The sequence below is a fragment of a genome, unplaced genomic scaffold (assembly GCF_019419815.1).
Source record: "Pyrus x bretschneideri cultivar Hongxiangsu unplaced genomic scaffold, Pyrus_bretschneideri_v1 Contig11, whole genome shotgun sequence".
Taxonomy (NCBI): Eukaryota; Viridiplantae; Streptophyta; class Magnoliopsida; order Rosales; family Rosaceae; genus Pyrus; species Pyrus x bretschneideri.
The window spans coordinates 8044204-8060760 of NW_025999402.1; the positions used below are offsets into that span (position 1 = coordinate 8044204).

The 16557-nt window shown below is 37.6% G+C and overlaps 3 protein-coding genes and 1 pseudogene across 3 annotated transcripts; 2 read left to right on the plus strand and 2 right to left on the minus strand.

Moving 5' to 3' along the window:
- On the minus strand, positions 1-546 carry LOC125473915 (pathogenesis-related protein PR-4-like). The gene is made up of 2 exons (XM_048577338.1): positions 310-546; positions 1-207 (listed from the first exon to the last, which is right to left on the minus strand). The coding sequence occupies exons 1-2, from the start codon at positions 544-546 to the stop codon at positions 1-3; spliced, it is 444 nt and encodes a 147-aa protein (XP_048433295.1).
- Positions 547-4073: 3527 nt separating this feature from the next.
- Positions 4074-5204, minus strand: LOC125473855 (pathogenesis-related protein PR-4-like). Its single transcript, XM_048577192.1, has 2 exons — positions 4765-5204; positions 4074-4326 (listed from the first exon to the last, which is right to left on the minus strand). Exons 1-2 carry the CDS (start codon positions 5047-5049, stop codon positions 4156-4158), a joined length of 456 nt encoding a protein of 151 aa, XP_048433149.1. The 5' UTR covers positions 5050-5204; the 3' UTR covers positions 4074-4155.
- Positions 5205-8658: 3454 nt separating this feature from the next.
- Positions 8659-9429, plus strand: LOC125473856 (pathogenesis-related protein PR-4-like). Its single transcript, XM_048577193.1, has 2 exons — positions 8659-8973; positions 9069-9429. The coding sequence occupies exons 1-2, from the start codon at positions 8698-8700 to the stop codon at positions 9237-9239; spliced, it is 447 nt and encodes a 148-aa protein (XP_048433150.1). The 5' UTR covers positions 8659-8697; the 3' UTR covers positions 9240-9429.
- A 1649-nt stretch (positions 9430-11078) lies between these two features.
- LOC125473916 lies at positions 11079-11536 on the plus strand (annotated as a pseudogene).
- Positions 11537-16557: the final 5021 nt, after the last annotated feature.

The following is a 16557-nucleotide window of genomic DNA, read 5'->3' on the forward strand; positions in this document are numbered from 1 at the left end:
CTAAGTTACTGAATTAATCCGGGGCTTATAGCAGGCTAAATTTAGTCGCCGCACAAAGTCGTAGTTGACGATAAGCTGGCCGGATGCGTAGCCACTGCCGTCGGTGTCAATCTGGTTAAACATACTCACACCCAAGTCTAGCCCTCCGTTGCTGCATTGATCAATAATTCTCACCACTGTTTGTGCTCCTGTCCCAGTGTTTGTCACCTGCACATATATAAATTCATAAAATAAAAAATTGGCGTTCTAGTGCTAATCAGCTAGTATTTTAATGTAGGAGTGTTCTAGCGCTAACAAACTAATACGTACCAAGAGGCAGCCAACAGGTCCGCAAAATGCAGTCCATCTGTATTTGCTGCGCCATTCATAGGATTGATCAGCATCCCATGTTGAGCAGAAGGCACGTAAATCGTAATTGATTTGGTCAGGATTGTAGAGGTGGTATGTGGATCTCACACTAGCACTTTGTTCCCATGCACTTCCCACAAATACACAGACAATGACCGAAACTAACAACACAAAGCATGGTGCAATCTTCCCTGCCATTTTGTGGTTTGTGTGATCTGTAATTAGGTTGAAGTTAGAGGCCTGGTGTTGTAGTTACTAATCTAACCTTAGGGAAGTTGGAATTGTTTGGCCTGCGTGAGTTAATTGGCTAGCACATCCGCGCATTGTGACACGTACAATAGAATATACACACGAGAGAGAGGGACTAGAGCAACTGATTGAGTTGTGTACTACCAGAAAACTAGAGAAAAACAGATTATTAAAATGATGTTTTGATTAATCCCACTTGATCGATTAAAATTATTTGATCATTTGAATTATTCACAAATGTACATTATAATATTTGTAGGCGATCATTTATCTATTTAAATGACAAATGAAATCGAACGTTTTTGAACTTTGACATTACCCCAACAACAATTGACATCTATTAAAGCATTCTGAATAATATCAGGCGGCTGCTCAAACTATTAAACATTCAACTTGTTTGGGATGCTTTCTTGCTATTTAGGAGCTCTCAAGTACTTCGAATTGTAGGAGAAATTTTTATGGATCCCAAAAAACCAAGTTATGTATTGTATCATTCTACGTACTATTATAGCGGTGGATGACAAGATTGATTATGTTCCACTTTTAGAGTATTTTAATTATATAAAAGAAAAAAAAAACAATATATGTGTTATAATTTGAATAGAACAACATCACCACAAGCCAAGAAGAAAGTAAAAAAATTCTCATATGCTCTATGTTGTTCAAATTGTGTTGTCTAGATAATATACTTGAAAACTCCCACACGCAAGAGAGCGAGAATGTGTAAAAATGTCCTCACAAAAAAAGAGGTCGCACAAAATTAATTAATGTATGAAGGAATTAAAAAGCCACTTCATTTAAGCAAATATCTCTTAGTCTAGAAACAGACATGAAAACACATATTCCATTTGAAATGATAAATATTTCCTCTGCAGCCATGCACCTCTCTCCACGCCAGCACAATAGTTTGGCTTGACCCAAGAGCATTTTCAATGGAGGCATTAAATAGAGTCCGTAAAACCGTATAGTTCATATATATATATATATATATATATATATATATATAGGGGCAAAAGGCTTGAATTGGAATAAAAGTTCTCAAAGTATCTCAATATATAAGAACTCGTCGGATACCTCAAATAACTTCTTAAATATGAATCTGATATAGGAACTTAAAGAGTGACCACGTATTAATTTTAAGTGGGAATGATGTCGCTCTTTATTTTTTTTTCCTTGTTTTTTGAACCCACCCATGTGGGGCAGCTTTTCATTTAATTTTGAGAACTTTAACGAAAAGCTTCTGGTGTTGTTCACTTTAACGAAAAACCACATTTTTACACTAAAAAGTCAATCCTGGTACTATTCACTTTACCTCTTATTTTGTCCTTATTGTTAAAACTCAAAGTTTTCAAGTTATTTTCATTAATTTTCCTTTTAATTTTCTCATGTAATTTTTTTTTCACTCTTGAAAAATCAATATTAGAGATAGTTTTTTTTTTTTTTTACTTTTACCATGGTCACAATACTTCGAGAAAATGAACAATAATTTTTTAATATTTTAGTCCCTACATTAAGGGATTATTGTATAAGGATTTTCCATTGCAGATAATATTCTTTTAGGAACTCAACTATTCTTTTGATGCCCCTAAATGAGTCCTCAAAGTTGATGGTGACTCAGGGTCTCACATTGAAGATGCTTTAAGATCTTGCATTAATATAAAAGAAAATTAATGAAAAATGGTTTGAAAACTTCGAGTTTTAATAATAAAGACAAAATAAAGAGTAAAGTGAATAGTACCAGGATTGACTTTTTTAATGTAAAAATGTGATTTTTCGTTAAAATGAACAGTACTATAGATTTTTCGTTAAAATTCTCATAATATAATATTAACAAGACAAAGATTATGACCAGTGGATCTCTCTCGGATATGCTCAATTGTAGTGTACGTAACGTTACGTTAATTGGAAGCCGCAGGCCAAATTTGGTTCTTGGATCTCACTAATCTTCTCATGATCTCATCTAAAAATAATCAATCAAATTTTAACAAAAAGAAAATGCATATAAAGCCAATTAAAAAACCCGACAGCAAAATGCACTCCTCTGCTAAAACAATATTATATACAGTAATTAAGAACATAGGATTATATGATGAAAAAGTTCATCGTTATCGGTCGGTCAAATTTACATGTAAGCTAATATTTAGAATCGATGTAAATTTCACAATGTTGTGTACGTTTGTTTTATATATTAACTCGAACTTAAGAGACAATGTTGATGACAAGCCTCTGGAGTCTAGATAAACCCTGGAGAAAGAAAAAAAAAAAGTCACACTGGAAGGGATCTTCTTATATGTAGGGTGAATTTCAAGTTAAATACTGAGCAACATATTGAGTGACGTAGAACACGTATCATTGAGCTTTAAACTTAGAATAATCTAACCTAATATCATAAAATAAATTAAAATTCATCTTAAAATTAATTGATAATATGAAAAATAGTGCGAATAAAAGCCAGTGCCATAGGGGAAATCGAGCACTCGTGGCCCTCCTCACTTGGTTCAAGGCACCCATTCTCCCCTAGCCCCCCTAAGAACCCCACTTACAATATCCATTTTTCCTCCAATAAAAATGCATATCTCAAGAGACAATTAATAATTAAAATAGCAGTTTATGAAGTATAATATAAGCACTTAATTAGGGGTGGGCATTTGAAATCAAAAATCGGAACTGAAATACGAACCAAATTGAACCTTATCGAACAATTCGATTTTGCTGTTCTGAAACGATTGCGATTTTGAAACCAAACTACTGTGTAGGAAACGGTTTAGTTTCGATTTTGGCTTTTGAAAACTGCATTGAAACCGAAACAGCACCATGTCATGTTTAGGTTGTTTGTTAAAGTCCATACATTTAGTATGGTCTCAAAACCACACTAAATTATCATCCCTTTCCACCCTATTTGACATACTGTCAAATTATCCCTCAATCCACATTACTCTCTCTCTCTCTCTCTCTTTCTCTCTCTCTCTCTCTCTCTCTCTCTCTCTCTCTCTCTCTCTCTCTCTCTCTCTCTCTCTCGCAAAACTCATATGAGAATTCTTGCTGCGATCAAATGCAAATGAATCTCTGATCAAATTATAAGCCATATCACTCCATTAGGGTGCTTTTTCCTGCTCACAAAGTCTATCATTTGTGCAATTAGCTAGCTAGGCTAGGCTAAGCTAGTTGATTATATCTCATAGAATTCTCATGTGGGTTGGTTAATTAATGTATTATGTGGAAAATGAGACCGTCTTATATGTAGATAAGTGTAAATTTTAAATTGTACATTTTTTCTTAAAAATCAAACCAAAACCGTTTGAAACCACATCGAACCAAACCAAATGGTTTGGTTGCATTTTGGTTTTGGCTTCGAAACCGCACAACAAAAAGTTTCAGTTTTGATTGCGGTTTTACTCAAAACCACACCGAACCGAATTGTGCCCACCCCTACACTTAATTAGTTTTACCATGCCATCCATAACCACTAACACAAGTTATTAAAGGGAGCAGTTTCCATTATTTATTAATCCCTTATGACTATAACCATAAGATACATGAGAGTAGCTAGTGTATGGTTTAATCGCCACAATTGACAAACTTGTAGTTCACCATAAGGTGGCCTTGGGCATAGCCTTTCCCATCAGTGTCCAGTCGTTTAAACACACCCTCGTCCAAATCTAGGCCTCCATTACTGCACTGATCAACAATTCTCACCTTTGCCTGAGCTCCTGTCCTCACGTTTGTCACCTGCAGTGTAACCAAACAAATGATTTTAATCATTTCCACACTTAAAAAAAACATGGATCAGGTAGTAATATTGTTTGTGATGCCCACTTTTCCAGACGTGCTGTATGGCATAAATGACACGAACAATGATGCTAAAATTCGTAACATATAATTAAATGTGACGAATTTTCACATTACGTGACAAATGTTTGTAGTCACATAAACTTGTTTTCTTGTAGTGCCAGTAAACTCTAATTGTGCGCATGCCTTTGTTGCAAAAAATAAAAGAAAAAACTTAGTTAATTACATTATAATGTGTCATTATCATTACAGTCTTGTAATATTCTTATTCACTCAGAGATGGAAGATCAAACGTTTGATTTGTATAACGATATTTATCTCATATCCCACGTAGATTATCATCAATTATATCACAAAAAAAAAAAAGTATGGACGTACCCTTAAGCACTTGCCACAAGATGCTTGGCCCCGAGGCCCGACGGGGCCGCAAAAAGCAGTCCATCCAAACTTCCGACGCCATTCCAAAGGCTTATTAGCATCCCAAGTGGCGCAATAAGCACCTGCTGTGTTCAAGTTCCATCCTATCTTCTCTGGATTGTAGATATGGTACGTCGATCTAACGTTACTCGCACTTTGGGCGCTGGCACAGCCCATCATAATAACACAAACCAACAGCAGCACCACCGTGCATGATGCGGATGCCCTAATTGTTAACTTCCCCATTTTTATCAGGAATTTGTATCTGTTTTACAAGGGATGATATGGTCTGCAATATTAGCCAAGTGCTAATTAATTTATAGTGGGAATGTATGGTTGATGTTAAATTACTGTAGTGTTGGAAGAGCCTGACTGCTTTTGTGGAATATGACTCTGTCTAGAATTAAAGCAAGTCGTGCGGATTCTTGTTTTTCCATACCAAATGTACGTTATCAAGGCCAAAAGTCAAGAAAGACTTAGCCCTTTGTTTTTCTGGTTAATCTGCTTCGCGTTTGCTCATATATGAGAGAGAGAGAGAGACAGAGAGTTTTATATAAAGGTGGTGGAGGGTCCACATGGGCACTATTGTGTGCCATCTGGTCAAAAAATGCGGCTAGTGGATGAAGAAGAGAAAATTGGACTGGAAAATATAAATAGCACACATCTCATGATAAGTTTTTTGACCCCAAAATCCTGATCAGATAGAAACGCGCACAGATAAAAAAAGTCTTACATTGAAGAAAAGAAAAACATTCAAAAGTTTATAAGAGATTGTGTCATTTCTCGTATTGCCAGTAATTTTATGATAGAAGTTCAACTTTCTTCATGATATTAGAGCAGGTTGTTCAACGTGTGAATTCTAACTATCACACGTGTTTTACGTTACTAGATTTGTATTGTCCACATATTAAACGTCAAAATTCAGCACACCTAAAGATGCATGTTGAGAGTATTCACATCAAAGAAAGAAAGAACTTTGCATATACTTATAAGTAATTGGACTATTTGTCATATTATCTTTTATCTTCACATCCTGGCACAGAGAACTGTTCTAAAAATAAAAAATTTAAAAGAAAATTGAACCAAATCACACGTACTCGGTTTCATTTTAATTCGGTCTATTCTTTGTAGTTTTGGGCCTTATCAATTTAATTTTACGGGCCAACAAATTCAAGACCCAAAGAACATTATACAAAACTAACAATATCTCCGGAAAGTTGAACCTGAAGTTTAGGAAGCTTATGGTGCGGCAATAGGTTTTTAATTTAAACGAATTTAAAATATTACTAATTGGGTCAGAACATAGTTAGAAACTTCGAATTGAGATTCGTCGTCAAGCACATCTCCAGAGTGCCCAAATAAATTTATAGAGTTTTAACGAAAAGCTCGCTATACTGTTTACTTTAACGAAAAACTACATTTTTACACTAAAAAGTCAATCATGGTACTATTCACTTTACCCATTATTTTATCCTTATCGTTAAAACTCAAAGTTTTCAAGTTATTTTCATTAGTTTTCCTATAAATTTAAGGTAGCTCGTGGTGCAATGAAATTTCCTCGAAAATGGATTTGTAATAGTTTTTACATAGTTTCGAAAACCAATTAAAATGAGAGCGTTCACCTTTTGCAAAATCTTTTAGGATAATCATAGGAGGCCAAATTTTTAAACTAAGTTTGTAAACTAAATTATTTGTCACTAATAGGAAATACGTTAATCAATATTTAAGTAATAATTCAATATTGCCACTTAGTACTACGGTTTAGTGATATTCTTCTTCACTTGAAAATGAGAGGTCTTAGGTTCGATTCTTGCCAAGATGAATTTGAACCACATTATTGGTAGACCATTGTGAGACTAAGCTCATCCCCCTCCCCCTTAGTAGATGATATCGTTTTTAAACTTCTAATAAAATAGAATAAAATTAATCACAAAAATTGTAGGAAAAATATTTAGTTAAATTCTTAAAAAGAATAAAAGTTTCATATAAGAAATTAAAAAACAAAGCGTCTAAATGAAAACGTCTAATTTTTATTGATCTGTCTATGTGGTAACATGTCATGCATATATATTATTGACATATAAGCTTGTCTATATGTACAGACACACTTTTGTTTGTGTTTGTCTCTGTAGAACTTTCAACTGATGAAAAGCCTACCTTATCTTCAAAGTCGTCTACTACCTTAATTTTTGCCGTGATCAATGTCTAGATAGTACATGTACCGTTCGACAGATCCAAGTACCGGATAGCTCCTAAACATTATTAATTCTACACAAGTTCAATGTTCTCGGGCATTTGATTTAGTCTGGTATAAACTTAGACTTCAATTTAGGTGCCGTGGCTCTTCTCTTGGCTCGGTTTTCTTTGTTGATCTGCCTAATTTTATTTATTATAGGTTGAAAAATCGCGAGTGTAAGTCCTCTCCTAACGCTTGTATTTTATTACCTAGAATATTATAATTAATATACTTAAGTGAATAATGTAAATGATCAAATTAAGATATGGGTTATTAAATCATTTTAATAAAGAAAAACTAATGAAAAATGCTTGAAAACTTTGAGTTTTAATGATAAGGACAAAATAAAGGGTAAAGTGAATAGTACCAGAATTGAATTTTTAGTGTAAAAATATAATTTTTCGTTAAAGTGAACAGTAATGTAGATTTTTCGTTAAATTTTCGTTTTAATAATCTATTTTTCCATACTTTTTTATTTTGTGAACAAGTTAATTAGTTTCTCAATGTTGACACCTCTCTCTCTCATTGGAGAGATTCTTGTGTAGGGAACCCGAAACGGGTTAAGTGCGAGAGAAGGGATGTCACATCCCGGTCCGGGCGGGACCACTTCCCGGGCCCACTCCACCACCGTAGCACGAAATTGTCCGCTTTGGGCCCCGAGAGAAGGGATGTCACATCCCGGTTCGGGCGGGACCACTTCCCGGGCCCACTCCACCACCGTAGCACGATATTGTCCGCTTTGGGCCCCGACCATGCCCTCACGGTTTTGTTTCTGGGAACTCACACGAGAACTTCCCGATGGGTCACCCATCCTGGGAATGCTCTCGTGCGCTACTCGCTTAACTTCGGAGTTCCCATGGAACCTGAAGTCAGTGAGCTCCCAAAAGGCCTCGTGCTAGGTAGGGATGAGAATGTACATTTAAGGATCGCTCCCCTGGGCGATGTGGGATATCACAATCCACCCCCCTTAGGGGCCCGACGTCCTCGTCGGCACACCACGGCCAGGGTTAGGCTCTGATACCAATTTGTCACATCCCGGTCCGGGCAGGACCACTTCCCGAGCCCGCTTCACCACCGTAGCACGATATTGTCCGCTTTGGGCCCCGACCACGCCCTCACGGTTTTGTTTCTGGGAACTCACACGAGAACTTCCCGATGGGTCATCCATCCTGGGAATGCTCTTATGCGCTACTCGCTTAACTTCGGAGTTCCCATGGAACCTGAAGTCAGTGAGCTCCCAAAAGACCTCGTGCTAGGTAGGGATGAGAATGTACATTTAAGGATCGCTCCCCTGAACGATGTGGGATGTCACAAGGGATGCGACCAGAAGGAAGTAAATCGTAGGTGAAGTACATGGTGATTTTTATCTCTTGACCTGTAGAGATGCGTGTTCCGGTAATTGGACTTTAGAATATCTCCTCTCACTACACGTCTACTACATATGTCAGTCAATGTTTGAGTCGGTCGATCGTGGTAGGCAATTTGCATACGCCATATATACAATTCCAACTTCCAAAAGGTTAGGTCAGTAATTGCAACACCAAACCTCCAGCCTATAAATTCAACCACCCTAATACATTGTGTACCAAAGCCTTCCAAGAACAACAGTGATATTGCAGATTATTGCCTGCTTAATTAAGAAAATTACAAATCACAACATGGCCGGGAAGATCACAGCAAGCTCTGTGCTGTTTGTTTCGATCATGATCTGTGGTTTGGTCGGCAGTGCATGGGGACAAAGTGCGACGAATGTGAGAGCCACATACCACCTCTACAATCCACAGCAAAACAATTACGACTTGCGGGCAGTAAGTGCCTACTGCTCAACATGGGATGCCGATAAATCCCTCGAATGGCGCAGCAAATATGGATGGACTGCCTTTTGCGGACCTGCTGGCCCTACTGGGCAAGCCGCATGCGGAAGGTGCCTCTCGGTGCGTATTAACATACTAGCTGATTAGCGATGGAACGTTCTTATGCAAACTGTGCTTGTGCGAATATTTAATTTAATGAATTTATGTATCTGCAGGTGACAAACACTCGGACTGGAGCTCAAGCAACGGTGAGAATTGTTGATCAGTGCAGCAACGGAGGGTTGGACTTGGACGTGAATGTTTTTAACCAAATTGACACCGACGGCAATGGTTACGCACAAGGCCACCTTATCGTCAACTACAACTTTGTCGACTGCGGCGACTAAGGCCTATAACCCTATTTTTTTCAATAACTATATAGTTCTCTACTCCCAGTATTGGTAGGGAACTTAACTATGTATTACTAATAAATAAGCTTCACCATGGAATAAATTGAAGTGGAATTGCTTCTTGAATTATAACAAGAAGTATTATATTATAGAGGTGTGATATCCACATACCCATTTTTACTTCTCACACACCCTTCTAATTTTCGACTGTCGGATTGGATGAAATAAAGAAGATCAACAGATAGAAATTAACAACGAATGTGTAAGAAGTAAGCACACCCCTATATTATATAGATTGTATAAAGCACTTCAATCTTATGATAAATGTATAACTGCACCATTAGCTATGTAGGGGCTTCCTAAATTAAGAATGAATGTTACATAATTTAAAACGGGAACATTTCCTTCTCATTCAGTGAATTTCAAAGGAACCAACCATGGCAAGTGGTCCAGCAAAAATACGGTAGATTTCAAAATTAGATTTGCTTCCTAGTTTTGGGTTTGAGAAATGAAGCTGGCAAAAACATGAGTGATTCTTTAGTTGAAAGCTTTGAAATAACGTTTGTCATTTGACTAAGGCCAGATATGAGCTGAAATGTCCTTAGCTTTTCTGGAGTCCATTGGAAATTAGTCCTATACCGTTCTTAAAGTGGGATACCTCAGGCTTCGGAAAAAAGAAGAAGAAAGGAACCATGAAAGTCAAGAATACAATCAATGGAGAAAATTAAGGACTTGAGCAATAAACTAAAAATACAATCAATGGAGAATATTAAGGACTTAAGCAGCGTCTTTTCTCCTTTTTCTGTTTGCTTGTTTCAAGTTTGTTGCTCTACTTTGCTTTTTTTAATCTGTGTTAGTCCTCTGTGGGGACTTTCCTTCGTACTCACCTTTGGTGGATTTCCCTGTTTTATGGAAATTTCCAGTTCAACAAAGAAAAGAAAAAAAAAAAAAAAGAAGGAAATAATTAAAAGTAAATAAACCATGCATTTTCTTGTTTTGTTAATTTGACCGATTCTTGGATGAGATAAGATGGATCCAAGAACCCAAATACCTAAACATCATAATGTTACGTACAATACAAGCATATATATCTATCATCCGATATTTGGCGTTGATGTTTGTCATCTTAAAGTAAAGCCAGACAAAAATGTATTATTCCTATTGAATAATGAGTTTCACACGAGAACGGGAGACTGAATGATATACTTGTGTCACTAATGTCTTGCGATAAAAATTACATTACTATCTTATTATGTAGATGGTAAAATGCAAGTTGAAAGACAATATTAGTTTGGTTAATAGTGTGCGGTTGACATTTCTGAAATGAAATCTTGACAATTCCAAATGGACTTATGCTATATATGCATCCTTCCTGCTTCTAGATCAAGCACTTTGAATGATAAGGTACGTTTAAACTGCGAACTCATTAATTTTCTCCCAACAAAGACCGCCACCAATGAAACTAAGACTTTGGGAGGACAATTCTAATTTATATTTCATACTTTTATTCGTGTGTCTTAATGTAATTAGTCAAACATTCAAGATGGAAAAGACTTCGTATCTTCGTATCTTATTTTATCTTAATTTATCTTCAAATTCGTGTACAATTTTGATGATACAATTCCAACCTATCCAAGGCTAGATTGGTAATTTCACACATCCATATTGGTCCGTATACCAAGCTGTCAAGTACTATAAACAATATTAGTTAATTCATTATTAGCCCTAGCTGCAGAGGAGAAATTACAAATAATTAATCAAAAAAGGGCCGGGAAGAACACCACACCGACACCGTGCTTTGTGTCGTTAGTTCGGATCACGATCTGTGTGTTGGCCATGGCGGGCAGTGCATGGGGACAAAGTGCGACGGGTGTTACAGCGACAAGTTTGCCCTACAATCCACAGCAAAACAATTACGATTTGCAGGCTGTAAATGCCTACTGCTCAGCATTTGACGCCGGTCAATCACATGCATGGCGCAGCAGATATGGATGGGCTGCCTTTTGTGGACCTGTTGGCCTTACTGGACAAGCTGCATGCGGAAGATGTCTTAAGATACGTAGGGCGCTGGTATACACAAATAATCTTATGCAAAATGATGTATGTTTGCATGTGCAGGTGACAGACACCAAGACTGAAGCTCAAGCAACGGCAAATTTGTTGAGTGCAGCACAGGAGGCTTACACATGGACACGAATGTGTTTAACCAAATTGATCAGTGCAACACCAACGAAAATGGCAATGCCCAAGGCCGCCTTTTCGTCACCTACGACTTTGTCAACTGTGGCGATTGACTAGAGTCTCTAATCCCAAACCCCCAAATTAACTTGAAGTTTAGCATCGCTCTCTAGCTACTTACATTATTAGCAAGGGAATCACTTAGTTATTACTGATGAATAAACTTCACCTTAAATTGCTTCAAAAAAATTACTAATATTGACCATAAACTATATATCTTCAACTTTATGAACAAATTAAGTCATGGTATATGTGTTTTTGTTATATACTTGAGATGGGACTGGGAGCATGTAGACTGCCTATAAAAATGATTTTCCATTTACAATATCCTCCATATAGTGATAATATTATTTTAAGGGATTTTTGGGCTACAAAGTATATCAAACAAGTTGATTCCCCATATATAATCGATTATCTTCTTACGTGATGTCTCACGTAATAGGAGAAATAGATACTTGTTCCATGAAAAGAGAAACAAGTATATGACTATTCTCTAATCTTCCTGGAGATTAAAGAGTTGCTTGAATTGGGGAGGGGATTGGATTTGTGCTTGTGGAGACAAACTTAAGGGCTCCTCTAATCCTTTCTTTACCGGTTACAATCCCTCTTTCAAGCTTGATTAGAGATTCTTGGACCTTAATTGGACTTGGAAGGCGTAGGCAGGCAGGCTCTCTCGTGTGGGCCATATCTTTATAAAGTGCAGGGCTACTAATCACCTTCTACAGTTATCCACTTTGGGTTTCTTCCTTGCACTTCTCACAGGATGACCTTCTTCGGTCTTCGGTCTTCGGTCTTCGGTCTTCGGCCCTTATTCGATCTCAATTAAGAGGGCAAAAAAGTGAGGATGCGCTTTTGGCTGACAATAATACTATTCGGACAAAATAAAACTACGGGTTGTGGTATTCTCGTATTCCATTTTACTTTACACATGCTCTTTTTAATTATTTAATAATATTTTATGTAGTAATATATATAGTAGGGTTGAGCACAGCTTGGGTTGGTTCAGTCTTGGTTCTAAATCACAAACCAAAACGCACACTTTGGTTTTACTAAATTTCATATCACAATTGAACCGTAAAAGCTTAAAAATGATGTAAGTGGTTCATTAATATTGCGGTTTGATTTGGTTCGGTTTATGGTTTAACATGTTTAAACGCAGTGAATAATTGAATCATAAGCTCAATGTGTTAAAGACAAAAGTTTTATCCACCAATACAATTCATCACTTATCTCACCTCAAGGATTAAGAAACACCCATATTCTGGCACACCAAACAAAAAGAAAAGCTGCAATGATAATTTAAATATCTCAAATAACTATCCTGCAAAGTGAAGTTACATGCATCTTGAAGATATAACAACGAGAAGTATTAATACTGATTGTAAACTACTTCAACCTTATGAATAAATATGATCATCGTGAAAAGTTGCGCCATTAGCTAATTTAGGGTGCTTCCTCTTTTAAGGAATGTAAAGTTGTTACATTAGCTAGCTTGGTATATATGAGTTCTTGGTTTCGTATTTGAGATTGGAGAATGTAAAGTTGTAAACTACTTAATAATATATTCCATTCACAATGTCCTGCACATAGTGGCAATATTACTTTAAGAGCTTATCGGGCAAAATGTATTTGAAACGAGTTGATTTCACAGGTAATCGTCTCATTTCTTATGTAATGTGTCACATGAGGAGAGATATAGATACTTATTGACACGTTCCGATCTTGATTTTCTTCGGACACCAGGGTACGTGCTGGCTGACACCCGAAGATGACGCAAGCCATTTAGAATGCATGAGAATTAAAACTACTAATAAGATAATAGAAATTTAATTACAAATATTATGCAAATGAGAATCATGTTCAGATCATACAACTAACTAGAACACTAAAGAAAATAATATAAAAATGAATGAATAAAAGAATGGGTCCTACGCCGAGAGAACTCGAAGATGCCGATGCGGAAGTGCCTTGACGCTAGAATTGTACGTCTCGATTCTAAGTCCTGAAAGGGGCGCAAAACAAACATAAGTGGACCAGAGTTTATATACATATAATAGAAATAGTTATCAACATATTAACCCCCAAAGTTTTATGAAAACAATAATATAATATGTAATAAGTTTTTCCGAAAACCCTAGCATGTCATAAAACTTTTCATAAATCATATCTTGTATATAGTGTGCTAACTGGTATCATTATCAGTAACAGTGTCATCACCCTTCATTTTCCAAGCAGGCATATCTATGACTTGCCACAAAGACATATCAGTATCATTTGCCAAACATGCATATCAATATCATATGCCAAACAGGCATGTATATCATTTGCCAAACAGGCATATCAGTATCAATTGCCAAACAAGCATATCCGTATCAATTACCAAACAGGCATATAATGACCAATAGGTATGCACAAAACCACTAAAAATAATCTTTCAAAACATAGGTACATATATCTCAAAATCATCTTCATAGTATAAAATCATCCATCATTTATACTATAAAGAAGTGTTATAAAAACAAGTTCTAAATAGTATATCGTCATGACACACCCCGACCGGGATCAGGGCGTGCTGGCCGTCACTCGAAGGTGACGTAGCCATGTGCGCGTGCGGAAGCTAAGAAGATAGTAATATAAAAGTACTAATAATTAAAAACCTACTAGCATACAAAGTACTAGTGTATGTGAGACACAATTTCAGAGCAAGTCTACAGCAGTCAAAAAGGAAAATGCGACATAATTACACCCGAAGGTGACCCTACAATGGTGAATGTCTGTCAGAAATGCCGGGACGCCCTCTGGGATAAACCACCGAACTTGCTAGACCACTAAAACCTGGAGGGGCGCAAAAACAAAAGCGTGAGTGGGCAAAAACAAAGCTCTTTGAAAACTCTTTAGCAAAATATATTCTAACCCCTCGCCGTAAAACCTGTATACTTCCCAGAAAAGGAACATATATACGTATGTATAGGTATGCCAATCATGCTCCACAATATGCCATTCATGCTCCACAATATGCCATTCATGCTCGAGAATATGCTACAACAGAATCTCATAATCAAATGTAAATGCTCAAGCATAATTCACATCAATAACATATAATCTGGCAGCCGGGAGTCACCTAACGTGACATGTACCGCTGCATATAGAGCTCCAATCTCAACTCAATATCTGAATCTGCACACGAGTCGGAACCACCTAACGTGGTCTGTACGACAGGACTGGGTGTAATATATACGCTCTAGTGCTACGATCACGTGAAGACTGTGCGAATAATCGCGGGTCACCTACGAGTCGGAACCACCTAATGTGGTCTGCACGACAAGGCTTGCACCTAACTTGGATCCAAGGCGAGACTGTGGTGCGGGTGAACATCACGTGAAGGACTCTGCCCCTCTCTGGGCGGGAGCACTAACACCGGGGGTGCAGATTATGAGCTCTCTAAGCATCTCAAACTACTACAGAAATACAAACATGAATACCACTTACCTGGCACTTACCTGTGCGTCCACAGCACCAATACACATATATAAATGTATGCCACTACCAATGCATGTGATGATGCGTAAACGTCATTCATATGATGCATGGCATAAAACAATTAACCTTTTCTATTTAATTTCTGGGAATATAAATGTATATAGGTATATACGGAAAACAAAAGCCCACTCACTGATAATTAGAAGGGTCGTAGCCCCCCTGCCTCGAGTGTGAACACTCGTCCTCGGAAAACGAATCACCTATACGCGAAAAAGCTACGAAAACGTTAATTTAAAAGCACCTAACCAACTTCTCGTAATAACTTCTCATACATTGCTCAAATTGGACAAATGAATATACCAACGTGATCTACACAACCTCAGGATCACACCCATATTTTTAGAATAATTTTTGGACCCCGCACGCGCCCCCACGCGCCGGCCAAGGCACGGACCTACGCGCCCCCACGCGCGGCCACGTGCCATGCACACTGACGGCATCAACTGACGCCGTCAGGAATATTCCGTTAAACTGACGGAATATTCCGTTAAACTTAACTGACGCCGTCACTGCCGTTAGGAATATTCCGTTAGACTTAACGAAATATTCCCCTTTCTTCTCCGGCGAGCCTCCGGCGCCGACGACGACGCCGGAAAACTGGATATTTTTCAAACTTTGTTTTCTCACTCGTTTCTCAACCAAATTTCATGATTTTTGAACCAAAATGAAGCTTAGGACTAGTAGAATCACGATAGACTAGTTTTAAGGCCCAAAAATCACACGATCATACCTGTCTTCAAGCTCAAAACTCGGCCAACTTTGAACAGGACGATCCCGACGTCCAAACTCGTCCAACGATACACTCCGAGGTTCCTTGGGACCTCACAAACACATCTACAAGCTTCAAATGTCCAAAAACTAAGTAAATTAAATTTGCATGAACAGTGTTCAAATCGGCCAAGGCGATATCGACGTGAAAACAACTATATCCTTACCTGAAAATGGCACCTCTGAACTCTTCTCAGCCTCACGAGCACGAGGGTGGTCTTGGTTTCTTGATTGGTGAAGATTTGAGTGTGTTTGTGTGTATAACCGTATGTTTGCAGAAGGAAGAAGAAGAAGAACTCGGGGAGAGTGAAAGAGAGAGAGAAGAGACAGAGAAGAGACAGGAAATGAGGGAATCCCGGGGGAGTGAGACGAGGTGTATGAGTGTGTGTGTGGTCCTACTACACCACACAACACAAAACTACACGTAGAATAACAAACTAGAGGGTAAAATTGTAAATTCAAACATACGTTAAAATGAAATTTGGGACGGGATGTTACACGTCATCCATAAGATATTCTACAAAGAACATGGGTTCGATAGAAAATATGGTATTTCAAAATAAGCTCAGTATAGCATGATAATCAATTTCTCATAAAACATTCACAAAACGTATTCAATAAATCATGTTTTTCATGTATGCGTCTCTACTATTAAAACATGCATTTTTAGAAGAGGTCCACTCACAGATATTAGCTGCCGAAGAGTCACGCAAACTAATAAGCACGGAATCATCACAAATAATTGTCCCTAAGCACAGAAAGGGTGCAA

Coding starts and splice junctions, on each gene's coding strand:
- LOC125473856 (XM_048577193.1), top strand. CDS start 8,698: ATGGCCGGGAAGATCACAGCAAGCTCTGTGCTGTTTGTTTCGATCATG. Junction 8,974..9,068: donor CATGCGGAAGGTGCCTCTCG/GTGCGTATTAAC, acceptor ATGTATCTGCAG/GTGACAAACACTCGGACTGG.
- LOC125473855 (XM_048577192.1), bottom strand. CDS start 5,049: ATGGGGAAGTTAACAATTAGGGCATCCGCATCATGCACGGTGGTGCTG. Junction 4,327..4,764: donor CTTGTGGCAAGTGCTTAAGG/GTACGTCCATAC, acceptor GTTACACTGCAG/GTGACAAACGTGAGGACAGG.
- LOC125473915 (XM_048577338.1), bottom strand. CDS start 546: ATGGCAGGGAAGATTGCACCATGCTTTGTGTTGTTAGTTTCGGTCATT. Junction 208..309: donor GACCTGTTGGCTGCCTCTTG/GTACGTATTAGT, acceptor ATATATGTGCAG/GTGACAAACACTGGGACAGG.